The sequence below is a fragment of the Trichoplax adhaerens genome, genomic scaffold (genome assembly GCF_000150275.1).
Source record: "Trichoplax adhaerens TRIADscaffold_1 genomic scaffold, whole genome shotgun sequence".
Taxonomy (NCBI): domain Eukaryota; kingdom Metazoa; phylum Placozoa; class Uniplacotomia; order Trichoplacea; family Trichoplacidae; genus Trichoplax; species Trichoplax adhaerens.
The window spans coordinates 1396097-1410803 of record NW_002060943.1 but is presented as its reverse complement, the minus strand read 5'-3'; the positions used below and the strand labels follow the sequence as shown (position 1 = coordinate 1410803).

At 32.1% G+C, this 14707-nt stretch overlaps 2 protein-coding genes across 2 annotated transcripts; both read left to right on the top strand.

The window, feature by feature from the left end:
- Positions 1-2483, top strand: TRIADDRAFT_51379 (uncharacterized protein; the record flags this gene model as incomplete). The annotated part of the gene is made up of 9 exons (XM_002108424.1): positions 1-157; positions 374-427; positions 632-681; positions 846-915; positions 1240-1277; positions 1375-1428; positions 1539-1646; positions 1761-1808; positions 2100-2483. The coding sequence occupies 9 exons, from the start codon at positions 1-3 to the stop codon at positions 2481-2483; spliced, it is 963 nt and encodes a 320-aa protein (XP_002108460.1).
- Positions 2484-4770: 2287 nt separating this feature from the next.
- Positions 4771-13338, top strand: TRIADDRAFT_63461 (expressed hypothetical protein; the record flags this gene model as incomplete). The annotated part of the gene is made up of 13 exons (XM_002108423.1): positions 4771-4852; positions 5131-5197; positions 6428-6482; positions 6514-6553; positions 6986-7261; positions 7727-8011; positions 8183-8479; positions 9896-10180; positions 10673-10954; positions 11078-11247; positions 12252-12384; positions 12539-12682; positions 13072-13338. The coding sequence occupies 13 exons, from the start codon at positions 4771-4773 to the stop codon at positions 13110-13112; spliced, it is 2157 nt and encodes a 718-aa protein (XP_002108459.1). The 3' UTR covers positions 13113-13338.
- Positions 13339-14707: the final 1369 nt, after the last annotated feature.

Genomic DNA, 14707 nt, shown 5'->3' with positions numbered 1-14707 from the left:
ATGTCTACCTTCAGTTATAGCTATAAGAAGTACACCGCTACCAAACGTAGTGCAAACGATGAAAACGCAAATGGTCCACTGGCTGCTAAACGCAGCGCACCTCTCCATCCTCAAACGCATAATGCAGAGACTTTGACCAGTGGAAAAAGGCTTAAATGTAAGATAGGCAATAGAGGCTAATCAATAACCTTGCAATCAGCTGTTCTCCATAACAGATTGACCTCTATCATTCTTGTTATCAACCAATGTCGACAAGCAATGACTTGAAATAATGCTATACAGACTTGATGAATGCACTACTCGTTATCAGTAGAAGCTTCTATTGCTAATTCTTTGCCTTAATCGACATATTGTATTAATATCCAAATAATAGTTGATCCAGCAGCCAAATTATTTATTGGCAATCTGTCGTGGGATACTACCTTAGGTGAGCTTGTATCTTGTACTACAATATTGTCATGATAAAAGGATACCTGTATATAGAGGTTATGTCATATTATGATTCAACAAGTTGAGAGAAATTCGGTACAGTTGCCTTCATATTCATTCGAGAATAGACCATAACCATCACTACAAATTGCTTAGGATAATGTCCTAACTAGGATGATGTTTATGCCCATCATTAATATAGAATCCTTGGCACATTATTTCTCTTCCTTTGGTAAACTTATGGATGCTAAGGTGACTCCTACAATCAACAACTGATCTGAACGTCATATTAACATAGAACAAGACTGCTTGATTGCAACATATCACTTTACTCCTTTTACCTACTTTTAGCTCTTTGTCAGTCTGTTTCTACGAAATGATAATAATAGTAAATGATTTTTTTTTCCAATATCAAGATTATTAAAGATCATGACACAGGCAATTCCAAAGGCTTTGCATTTGTGACTTATTCGTCAGCAGAAGAAGGTCAGTTAAAATACGCAATACACCATTGTTACTTCAATACTACCATTTCTTACCTGTATAATACTATCATGACTTTTTTGTACAAGTGACTAGTATCAGCAGTGGATATTATTCTTTCCCAAGCAGAAATAGCTATAGCAACTTGAATTAGTCTCATACTGTACATCAACAACAATTTAGCCAACAGTGACGTCATGGTGGTATTCATGTGTAGCCATCGTTGATATTGAGTTAAATAAGACTGATGGATCTACTGTACTCTACTGTGGATCATTACAACTCAATCAGAAAAAGGGATATCATAATGCTTTATCTTTCATGTAGCTCTCCATTGTCGCAAATGGTGTGCCATGAATTATCCGGTAAGCTACAATGCGTCTACAATTGAAAATCAAACATCTTTTGTATAAGAGGATAACTTTGATAATGCTTGATAAATTTATCATTCTACACTCTTAGAGGTTAGATGGAAGGAATATTTACGTTAGTGCTGTAGAGTGGCAACCTAAAGCGGTAGGTGATATAGTTTGATGAAGTTCGTACGCTGCTGTGTCTGACTAACTTTACCTGGTTTACTATCGATCAAATTAGAATATAGAAGTAATTATGATTCTTGCTATTAGCTACGTGATGCAAAGAGAGAAGAGAAAAGAAAAGCCAAAGAAGCAGAAAATTCTGTAGGCCCCACGTTGCAATGGGAGTTTAAATGGTCTTCTGATAAAGATGCTGAGGTTGGCTTTTGCATTGGATATACCAACATCACTTTATTATTATAATTTTGAAGATAATCATAAAGAAACTTTGTATTAGTTATCACACGTCTAACAATTATGTTATTGTTTTAGGTACATGGCCCCTACGATACTAGAACTATGCTAAATTGGAGTAAAGCTGTAAGCAAATGATAATAGCTACTATTAAATTACTGTAAATAGTATTACACATCATTTCTTCATTGTGGTGTGAATTCAGCTTAGCTACAGTAGTGATGTAGTTTGAAAGATGGTGATGGCATGATGCATGATGAAGGGCTATATATATATATATATATATTTATGTAATGCTTGCTTGTGCTTAACAAAGTCATTGTAGACTGTAGCTGGTATGATGAATGGATGACTAATGTTTTCTTCGATTGCAATCGTATAATTTATAAAAAAATTGAACATTTTAAATATCCATAGGGTTACTTTACGCGCGAAGCTTTTGTCCGACAAGTCGATTTTAATTCCATATCTGATTGGATTGCTGCACAAGATAATGATAATAATGGTGTCGATGATAGTGCCAATGTTTTATCGGAGAAAACAGAGAAGCAAATACCTGGACTCGTTGCATACAGCGATGAAGATTCTGATAGTGAAAATGATACCGCCAGTGTAGAAAGGGAAAACGATAAAGAAAAAGAAATTTCAACTGTTGCCTTGGACAAAGCAGAGGACGAATCAAAACAGGGACGTGCGAATCCATCGGAAAATTTCCAAGATGATGATGAAGAAAATTTTTCCGTGCCTAATAGACTCGAATTTATACCCATTTCGGAGATAGACTTTACAATGTATCCTTAATTCAACTCAAACGATCTTGTACTGTATTCAATGTATATCAATACTGTAAAATATTAGTCTATTGTACTGTCATCAAAATGGGATTGATTCACTTCAATCATTTACTATACCCGTAATTTTAAATTATTATAAATGAAAATAGGTACGTTGTCAAAATTGAATAATTTTTTATGATGTCATTTATATCATTAATGTACCATATAAATTATGACCTAGGAGTTGCTATTGATGCTGCTCATGTATGATGTGTTCTCTTGACTTTTCTCAAATTCTAATAAGCTCTATCGTTACCATCATGACTGTTACCTGAAAATGTTATAATAGTCTTAACTGTACATTGAATAAAACATTCTGTACAATAAAATTACTTAGCCGCTGTTATGTGCACATATGCATTATGTAGGGATTAGATTGTTATCAATAATTGTAGTATGCAATATACATTGATAAAATAGATTGGATCTACTATGTAATGCATAGTATTTATATCTATGTAAAAAATTAGTTTATTCTGTCTAAGGTGAATACATTTTAGATGCATCTTTGGCACTTGATCAAAAAACAATTTGAGTGCTTTATTGGCAGGAGTTATAAATAGTGTTCATTTCAGTTTATGCCAAGATTGAATTCTAAAATCAATCTGTAGTTGATTCTCTCACGCGTACCATAACGTATTGCAATAAAGATATCGTTGGAATATTTTTTTCCAATTTAGTGTAATTCTCACCAAAAGAATTGTCTCGGGCAGATAGAATTTATAAAAAAGTAGCGTTAATTACAGAGTTATTAAGCATAGTGGGGTAAAAATCAATGAGAACAAGAATCTAATCTAGTGTGCCCTGAGCTCGAAAGAAGTAAAGTCTAGTCTAAGCTCATCTCTACTGGTCATGAATACATTTCTTTTAATCTATTTTAGAGCAACAAAGTTGCAAACAATCAGACTTGAGTCATTAAATAGAAAACTTTTCCTCAAATAGATTATTAATATGTCTTACAACACGAATCAGTCTGCTTAATATCACATTATTATATTAATGTCTAATACCGTAAAGATGCAGGGTATCTATACAATTATAGTATATCAAGTCACATCGATCTATTCACCATACTTAGCTAACTGGCTAATACTAAATATATGAACAAGAATTTAATCTAGAATATTCTAAGCTCAAAAGAAGTAAAGTTTGAGCTCATCCCTGCAATTCTTAAGTACATTTTTTTAAATCTATTTACGCTAATAAAGTTGCCTACAATCAGACTTGAGTCATCAAGCAGAAGACTTTTCCTTAAATAGATTATAATTATCAATATGTTTTACGGTACAAATCGGTCTGCTTAATATATCATTATCCTTCTGTTAATGCCTAACACCGCTAGGATGATCTTTACAATTATAGTATATCAATCCACATCGATCTATTGACTATTCTTAGCTAGCTGGTTAATACAATATTAGTAATCAGCAATTTCTACTATCGTAATTTAGAATCATCTAACATTAGCATCATGATAATATCTATTCTTATAAACCCTAATGATATCAAATATAGCTATCAAAAATATCAACTAGAGGATATATGACTACGCGTAGAGTTACATAACGAATCCCTTAAACATAAATATGCTGTTTCATTAAACCAGCCATAATTGATTAATCTATAGTACAAATTATAATACATAATTCGGAACGATCAATTAGCCTGAGTTTCATATTTCTCTTTCTCATATTATTAATGTACTTTTAAAATATACAACTACTGTAATTTGCTACTATCATTATAAATTATATATTAAACATGAAAATTCTTGTTTTATAATAGGTATAAAATGGAAGATTTTTTCATTGATATCGTAATACTAATACAATACATCGATCATTAGTTAATAACATTGGCAGGAATTGGTCCATTTTTCACCAGATTAATTACTAATCATATTTATCAACGAGGCCATTCATTATGCTGGCCTTATGTGGGTAAAATAATTATAAGTAAGGCAGATATTCGATCATGTTATCGAGATACGTCTATGAGTAGATATTCGGTCAATATCATAATGTGAAAATGGATAAATAGGATAGAATTATTTTAATTTGGTGCTAAATATTTTATCCCTGAATGTTTACTCTTCTACCAATCACATTGTAACTGGAATATCAAGGAAGTGAAAAATGAGAACGGCTCTGGCAAGCATATGATTGTACTGACGTAGGATCAAAGATGACAATCACATAAATTAGCATACACCATGTGTTATTAGATCATCGTTTAGTTATTTCTGCTACCATATGCTCTGTAGTATAAAATATTTACTATCAGTAACCTCTGCCAGACTTTTTTCCAAGTTGGCTAAACGACAGGACTACCAAGGTAAGAGGAAAATGAATATGTCTTCTATTTTTTTCCATAAGAAGGAAGAGTACTGCAAAAAATAATAATCCATGACGGACTTGATACTCTTTCCTATTCAGTTTGATATTGAATTAAGATTCGTTAATGAGTAGAAATACTTGAAATTGAATTGCTATCCTTCAAAAATTTTAATTTTTATTAATCTACCCATTGGTAATACATCATCTAGTCGTAGGATAGCAGTTAGTCTGCATATAGTAACTTAATCCTATATCCTCGTTGTTTAATATCTATAGATGAAGACCTGGATCATTGTCGCCCTTTCCTTGGCCACCATATGTGTCGGCCCCACAAGTGCTGCATGTAAGTAAAAGAGGGAAAGAGAAGCAAGTAATCACCTTAGATCAAATGATTGCACTGCAATCATTTAATACTAAGCTCTTACATTAGTTCCCATAATTAATTGTCTTAAAATTAGACCATAAACCGATGAAATTCAACTTTATAATCCGTCAAGTATCGACTGTAGTTATGCATCTGTACAATGAAAAAATTTTGAAAAGATATACCTGTAATAAAAATTATTTTGTGGATCAGCTACAAGTTGTTTTCGGCAGCTAATACCAAAAAAAGTCTGTTTTAAAATATTCTCAGAACTTGTCTACGATTATTTTACATCATGCCGACACTGCTGCTAGTTATCCATGCCAAAATTTTGATCATATATCTATTTTATGTCTAAAATGGGAGTATGAACGTAATTCATTAATAAATTGTTCAGGTATTGGATTAATATGAGCTTTCAAACTTAAAAATGGATGCGCCTATAGGCATAAACTGAACTAGTAGTAGAGCTACAACAAGAACTTCATTTTTTTCCTATAAATTATTTTTACTACAAGAGTGACATTATTTTACTGATAGCAATCCATTAAACTTAAAAAGTGGAATACTCATTTTGTCCTACAAATTCATTTCACAGCAGGAGTAATAAAATTTGTCTTTTATTTTACAGTAGTCCATTAGAAGTTAAAAAAAATGAATCCTAATACTCATTTATCCGACAAATTTATTCTACTACAGGAGTAACAGAATTTGTTTTTTACTGTACAACAGCCCATTAAAACCTGAAATATTGATCCTAATACTCATTTTATCCTAAAAATTGATTTTGCTATATGAGTAACAGTATTTTCTGTTACTTAATAGTAGTCCATTCAGACTTGAAAAGTTGATTCTTAATGCTCACTTTGTCCTACAAATTCATTTCACCACAGAAGTGCTGCAATACTATTTATCTTTACTTGATAGTAGTCCATTCAAGCTTAAAAAGTCAAGTGTTCAAACTTATAGGTACTTGCGAGAGTAGTACTATTCCAAATCATCTAATTCATTTCACGACTGGAGTATCTGTCTTTTACGTTATAACAGTCTATTAAAGCTTGAAAAGTTGAGTTCATACTAATTGGAGTATTTGCGAGAGTAACATTATTCCAAATCATCGAATTCTTTTTACTACAGGAGTAATAGCATTTGTCTTTTACTTTCTAGTAATCCATTAAAATTTGAAAAGTAAAATTTTCATACTAATAGGGTATTTTACAAGAGTAGTTCTATTCCAAATCCTCTAACTCTTTCCACCATAGGGGTAATAGTATTTGTCTCTTACTTTATGGCAGTTCATTAAACTTGAAAAGTTAAGTGTTAATACGAATGAAGGTATTACCGAGAGTATTACTATTTAAAATCATCGAATTTTATTTCACCACAGAACGGTATTTGTCTTGTACTGATGGCTGTCTATTAAGACTTGAAAAGTAAAGTGTTGATATTAATAGGGTATTTGGTAGCTGTAGTATTATCCCACATCATCGAAAGATTTTAAAGATAATACTTGCAAAAATTGGATCTACGAGTTGTATTTTACATTGCCTTATTAGCCACTACTGTCGATAATAATGCAGCTGATAGAAGTTTTCATAATAGATCTATTTTGTAATCGTCCATCCAAACGATTATGTGTTTTACTATCTGTCACTTTAATTCTTATGGCCAAGTTGAATTGGATTCTTTGAGATTGGATTAAACTGCCTGAAATAAATGGAATATTTCTAATAAATCCTTTTCCCAATTTGAACATGATCAATATAGATGCTAGGGTGAAACCAGCTGTAGAACGTATCTTAGTGGGCGAAGATATAACTTTTACTTGCACAATCTATCAAAAAGGACCTCCTGGTAAATTCTTGTATTGGCAAACGCCTAATGGAACTCATCTGCCCGATTCGGATCCGCATACTGTTGTGACAAATAATGGCACAGAATTGCGTATTGTCAACGCCACTTTATCCGATGCAGGCACCTATAACTGTGTTTATTTAGACGAAAATTCTCTTCAAAAAGAACCTGCCGTTCTCTATGTTTCCGGTTAGTAAAAAATGACCTTTTGATTTCTATGGAGACAAGAAAAAATTGTTGTCAATTAGAATGGTAAAGTTGATGATCAAAGTCTTCCATTTTATTCTACAAGTTTGTTCAATCATTGATCAACGCAAACACCATATAGAATAAGTCTAATTGGACTATAGTTGGATAAATGCTTCTAGATCTGCTAATACGGGATAATTAGCGTATCGTAAAAATAGAGGAAATCATATTGATATTGAAATTCAATCTTGAATGAATTATTATAAAAAAAATTATAGTAGGTTTGTAGCTTTCAATCCATTATATGATAGATTAAGTGCTAATGATCATGATTTGTCGTTTATAATTAAGAACAGATTTAAAAATGAATTGTATAATTATGCAACTGAATACTCTGCAATAATTTCTATTGCCGCTTTTGGCACAAAATGGTTTCAACTTTCCAATTATTTCACTCTTAAATAGGAAAGTTAAAGGCGATTGCTCCTACAACCCAATACCTCATTATTGGTCGTCCTGGATACTTAGTATGTCATGGAGAAGGAAAAGGAATATCCGCAGTAAGATATCGATGGAAATTTAATCACCATGAAATTTTGGGGGTAGATCCAAACAGGGATGTAGCTAAGAATGGTAACTTAGTATTTAAAAATGTCACTGAAAAAGATGCAGGGAATTATACGTGCATTGTCAAGACAACTCTTCAAGAGGATAGAAAAACTATCCAGGCTACAACACTGAATATTTCAGGTAATAATCTAGATAGAAATAGATTTTATAGACTGATTATCAAGGAATTAGGAATAGATTGTATAGAAGCAAATTGATCCGCCTTACCAACCGATCAAGCCAGTTGTAACAAATAAATTGAATTCAAGAAGGATGATCCAAGTCTTTCTTTATCCTTCCTTTCCTTTCTAGATTTACCAAAGCCACCAAGTGAATGTAAATTGGATGCCAAATTCTCTCATATTAATGTCTGTTTCACTATTCCTGAGTCTGAGAAAGCGACTGCAACAAAGTACAAGATCATGTACTGGCCCACCGGTGCTCCTATGAATGTGACAACAAAAATTATTGAAAGCTCCAAATATAAATGTCCAGTGGATATTTCCGGTTTAGTGGACGATACTAGCTATGATTTCAGATTTGCGGTATCCAATAATATTGCTTACGGTGCAGAATCTAAAGTCTTTACTGCTAAAACAAATCGAGCAAGTGAGTCTTTCTACCTTTAGAGAAATAATAATTCATTGCAAGCATGATACCGGTATAGAATTAGCACATATCCAATTTCCAAGTTGAATGAAGGCAAACTCGATTGGAACTCTGTACTAGAGTAAATTTACCTTTAAAGTAGACGCCGATTAGCAATAGAAATCACTGTAAGAGTATTTTTGCTCTTTACAAATTTACTTCAAGGCCTAACATGTAATTGCCAATAAAGTTTTAACAAGAAGGCAAAATAATGCCTGCAGCTAGTATTGAAAAAGTAAAATAGCAAGATTACTGTAGGAAAAACGACTTTTCATCTTAAGCTCGATACTTTAGCTAAACACGAAACCCAAGTGCCTTCGAGATAGTAAGCTGAGCTAAAGCTTATAATCAGTTTTGAAAGGGATAATTAAGGAGAAGAAGTTTAACAATCATGTCGTTACCGAATAGTTTAGTCAAATGGTGATAGAATTGAAATTGTTCTCGTCAACATGTTACACCCATACGGTAGCTATTTATACTATTATTCTTACCTTAATACCATGTTTTCTTTCCTTGTCTTATTAGTTTTGTTTGCTTAATTTGAGAATACTTAATCTTTTTATTTAAAAGTTTAATACTCATTCCCTATTGAATAGTTTGGTCATAAGATGGCGATAGGATTTAAATTGCTTTAATAGGATGTGTTACAGTCATAGCTATTTATCCTATTTTTCTTACCTTAAAGGCATGTTTTCTTTCCTTGTCTAAATAGCTTAGTTATCTAATTTTGAGAATGATTGATAAACTTATTAAAAAGAAGTTTAATGATTATGTTTTCATTGAATAAGTTGGTCATGAAGTAGCGATAGGATACGTTACTTTCATAGCTATTTATCCTATTATTCTAACCTTAATATCACGTATTTTTCCCCTTGTCTGAATAGTTTAGTCTCCCTAATTTTAAGAATGTTTGATATATTTATATTTTATATCGTTTTTAAACTAATCCACACTCTATTTACGATAATATGAAAGGATTGAAGGAACCAATTATACAGTATCTGTCATAAATTGGATATAATTTAAATTGATCAAAACATCTTTAGCGGGCAATATTCATCCATTCTATGAATAGATTAATAACCTTTAAAGTAGATTTTGAACTAATGATCCTTCTTTTAGTGATGCTATCAAAGAATTTATGCTTAGATTAATTTTCTTTATAATTGAATTAATTTGGAATAATCGTTATGTAATTTGACTACAATAGGGACTCTTAAGATAAACTCCTGGAGTATGTCTTAGGAGTCCCCGAATGTACATTCATCCTTTCTAGTCTAATTATCACTAAAATAATTCTGCCAATCAATCATTTTAACTTGGATAGAATTATCTATAATCATTTTATTCAATATACTCTTATTTTGTAAATCATAGAATGTCCAAGAGTACCTACAGAAGTTAAATTCGATGTCTACTATACTCATGTTGTTGCATCTTGGATGCCACCTGACTTTGATGGTGGAGCGCCCGTTGATGACTATCGCGTAGATTATCGCAAAAATGATACTGATATGGTCTTCGTGATGAAAACAGGAAAGAAATCACCAATCACCATTACAGGTCTTGAAGATAATACTGAATACGAATTCAAAGTTGCCGCACACAATCGACGATGTTGGGGACCTTCTTATGAAGCCATCGAAATGACTCTTCGTTTAGGTAATTTAATGAAAATCAACTTTGAATATTTGTTCTCTACCAGGCGTTGCTCTTTCAAAAATAAGTTAAAATGAGAAGGAAAATTGAATACTGATCCTATTCGTTTACATGTATATGCATTACTTTTCGTTAGTGATCATAGAGTCATCTATGATAATCTACTCGTATTTTATGTAAAATAAGGTACTATGGCCTATTTGGTAGTCAAAGACCTTTCTTCCAAGTACTGAATTTAGAGTAGTGATGTGAATAATTTCATTTCATTAGCGCTCGTACCTCAGGATCAACAATTAATACAGTATGAGCTTTGACTTATACTATATACTTTTTGATATAAATATACTGCTATGGTAGTAACATAACGCACTCAAAGTATTCTGCAACTGGAAATAATCAATCAATTTTTCTAGATTAATTCTCTTCTATATCTCGTCCTTATTCTCATCTATGGATTAACGTATATTATTGTACTAATTTCCATTTTATTTGCAGCTGAACCTAGTATGCCAACAGAGCTCTTCCTTAGAAGTACTGATCATTCGATTACCGTTTCATGGAAACCACCTACCAATGATCATGGACGTAAAGTCACTGAATATCGTTTAGAATATCGAATGGTTGGCGATGCGAACTGGATTACCATCGATAATGCCACTACCCCATATACTCTAAGCCAATTAACCTACAATAAGGAATATCAGATTCAAGTCTCTGCTAAGAATCAAATCGGTTGGGGAAAGCCAAAGAAATCACAAACTAAAACCATTGTTATAAGTAAGTTAATCATTGCAATCTACCTTATTCAGGTACAATGTATCTGCAAGTTTCCTATTACTTAGCCTAATATCCAGGTAGTTTTCCAAATCTTGACGCTATTTTATCCATTGATTCTTGCAGATCCACCCACAGCACCTCGCAATATTTCTATCGAAAATATCAAGTATGATTCTATGACGGTTTCTTGGATGGCACCAATCAGTGATAACGGTGCGCCCATTACTGCTTATAAGGTTGAATATCAAATTCGTGCAGGCAAAGTTGTATCGAAAAATTGGTTTTCCACGCAAGTGAGTCGATACTGATGTATATGATTTATCCGTACTAAGCGTAGCGTGAACTGTTGAATCAGATTGAGGATTTTAAGGATAAATTAATATCTATATCTGGCATTTCATGCAGCATAACGTGTTTAAATTGAATGGCCACCTGTACGTAGTGCTATATCTTTACTCAAGACCTTCTCAATATTATATCCATGACTTAGTCCACTTATTAGCCTCGATAAGAGTATACCATATAGATATAAGTTATTTCTCCCAATGACAAAAATAGAGCCGTAAAGAATGTTGAATAATCACCGATAGGTCATCAATTTTATATTCTTAAATTAAAATTGATCTACCAGCAGTATTTTGATATGTCCAATACAAGTTGAAGTATCCTTGCCCCTTCATTCCTGCCGTATTAGTATATCCATATATTGTACATATTCTTGCCACTGCTATTTTTCGATTATAACTGTAGCTGTATAGAATCTAAGACACCAATAGATCAAGTATCTTTATTTGAAAATCAAAAATTGCAGGCTGTGAAATATATTTGCCTTATGTTTAATGCATGTTAGGATATTCTCATATTAGTTGTAAGATAAGATATAATCTCTGAGCAATTTACTATAATTCAGATGGTCATAAATTAATATCCAACCTTATGCAAACAACACTGATATAACCAATTCTCTGTAATATAAATTAACAAACGTGAATAAATTGTGATTAAATAGTGGCCCAGTTGATCATGACTTTGTATAATCCAATCTATCAAATTAAAATTTTTTAATGCCTTTATTATAAATGTATAGTATCAAGTAGTTTAAAGTCAAAATAAATGTAATAGATAAATTTAACGGATGAAATGGAAAAATGACGCAATTTTAAATTACAATTCTTACTATTCATCCGTAGCTATTGTGATAATATAAATTGTTAGTCTTTATTAATACATATGGAGAATTTTGAACATTTTTCCGTATATCAAACAAACTGTAAAGATAAAAATCATTATTTCATAGACTAAAGCAGATGTCATGAGCGCATCAGTTACCAAACTTAATGGATCGACAAGCTATAACGTTCGTGTTGGTGCCATAAATACTGCGGGTATCACTTATAGCAGCCCTTTAAAAACAGTGAAAACAGCTGCAGGTAGAGTAATACTTAATTTTACTGTCTAATAACTTCTTTATTTGCTCTTATAAAACTATAAAATTAAGTAGAATGTCAGAATTGATATTTCCTATTTGTATGTTTCTGGCTTTGCTACCCTCTTGATAATCTTCGCCATAAATTATAACTTTAGCTCCTATGGCACCTTTCACTTTGGCTATCATTATCATCCTCTCCATTGTTGGTGCTTTAATCGTGGCTGATATTATTCTCTACTTCGCTCTTGATACTGGTGTTACTAAGAAAGTTGTTGAAAAAGTTCAAAATAAATCAGGCTGTAAGTGTAACTGATAGTGTTTGAAGCATTACTTGGAAACCATATCCACTTTTGACTTTGGTATTTTAAAAGCATATGTATGATGTCTTAATCATGTGTATCACTTATTAACAATGGATATTTTCTCCTTATCTTTATCCATGATAATGTTTAGATGAAAAAGCACCAGAAGGGGGTGAATAAATCTTAAATTCAAGTTTGATTTCATCTTCAACAATGGTAAGTTAACCTGTTAATCACAATATAATGATCCATATAGTTAGTGACTGTACTATATCGATGATTACTTGAATAGGCTTCTGTTATTAGCCTGCCAATTTGTAACCCATTCGCTTCCTACTTTGCGAAAATTAATAAATAGTTTCATTAAAGTATTATCTATTTTTCAGGTATTGCTTTGGTAGAAATTCTAGCTTGCGGATTATCTTAAAAATATTAACAGTAATTCACCTTGAGTACGTCTATAATATCGTTAATAAATTACGGTAAGGCGGGATTAAATGTTATTTCTTACTCGCATAATATTATTTTAAAAAAGATTATAGCTAGGCAGATAGAAATAAAACTATGTCAATTCAACTGCAAGTTGTTTTGCTATAAGCTACCGCTATTTTTTCGTGTTGCAATTGATGTTATGAGTTTAGGCGGATTGTAGATGATCTAAATAATAAATTTAGGATGACTAACGAGTATAATTGATGTTTATAGTGAACCTATGTCAGATCATCTATGTTTTTATTAACTACCTTACTTATCCAGATAAAGTAATCAATGACTTGATTATTACTCAAGATAGAAATTGTTTTACGGTAGAATATTGGTAAGGTGTTTTTCATGCTTTTTAGTTATCAGCAAATATACGATAATAAATGATTAAAAACAGGGACCATTTTTGTAATAAATTGCTTTCCTATCAATACATGAACTTCGATGAAGGATTTTTTGAAAAAAAGGAAAAGATTGAGATCTGTTTGGCAGTATGTTTATTGCTGACCTTTATTTAGCATTAAAGCCACCATTATACATTCAATCACTACAAAAGTATCGCAAACTGATCAAAAATTCATGAAAATATGCTTTCGGTTGAGCTTCTACCGATCCTCTAAAGACATTATATTAAGTCTATAAATAATATTTATAACTATAGTCTATTGATGGATTATTCATTATCATCATAATAATGGCCGAAATCTACTACCGTACCATAATCCAGCAGTTATATAATTGATATTTAGAAAATTGTTTAATACTTCCCAGCTTGAACCATTATTTAACCTTTATTTACTACAGTTATCTCTCTACATCTGCGTGAGCATTGCAAAGTGACTCCAAATTGATGAGAATATGCTTTAGGTTGAGCTTCTACCGATCATCTACATTATATCATCTTCATGAATACTATTTATAATCGTAGTCTGCTGATAGATTATCATCATAATAGGAACCGAAAACTACCATTGTACCATAATCCACCCAGTAATACAATTAATATTTAGAAAATTGTTCAAAAGTTCCCAGCTTGACTCATAATATAGCCTGGTGATCATTCTATCCATAGCTCCATTTACTAGTGATGGATTAAACTAAATCATGTTTCTTCCACCTCTAGCTATAGCTTGATGTTAGCCATGCCATATTCATAATGACACTATAATAGTATTGTAAGTAATTCTTTTAACCTCTCTCAACTTGAGAGACGATACAATCCGGTCATCAGCAGTTTTATAATGTAGTTATTAGTCTTAAATCTTACCGATTAACCACAAAGTCTACCTGTTACTGCAGCTTAATATCAGAAAGGATAGCTGCTATTTTATGATATGATTCATTATAAGTTTATTCTATCAATTTAACTCAGCTAAGGCGAGGGTGTGTCCAACCTCTATCTAATCGGCGTTACTTAGCAACCATGGCCGGTAAGATGGAGGTAATTTATAGCTTCAGTACTGCACTATGTGACTGCTTGGGCTATTTCATAATCATACTAAACAATCTTAAAATTAAGTGGGCATGGTATAGGAATGA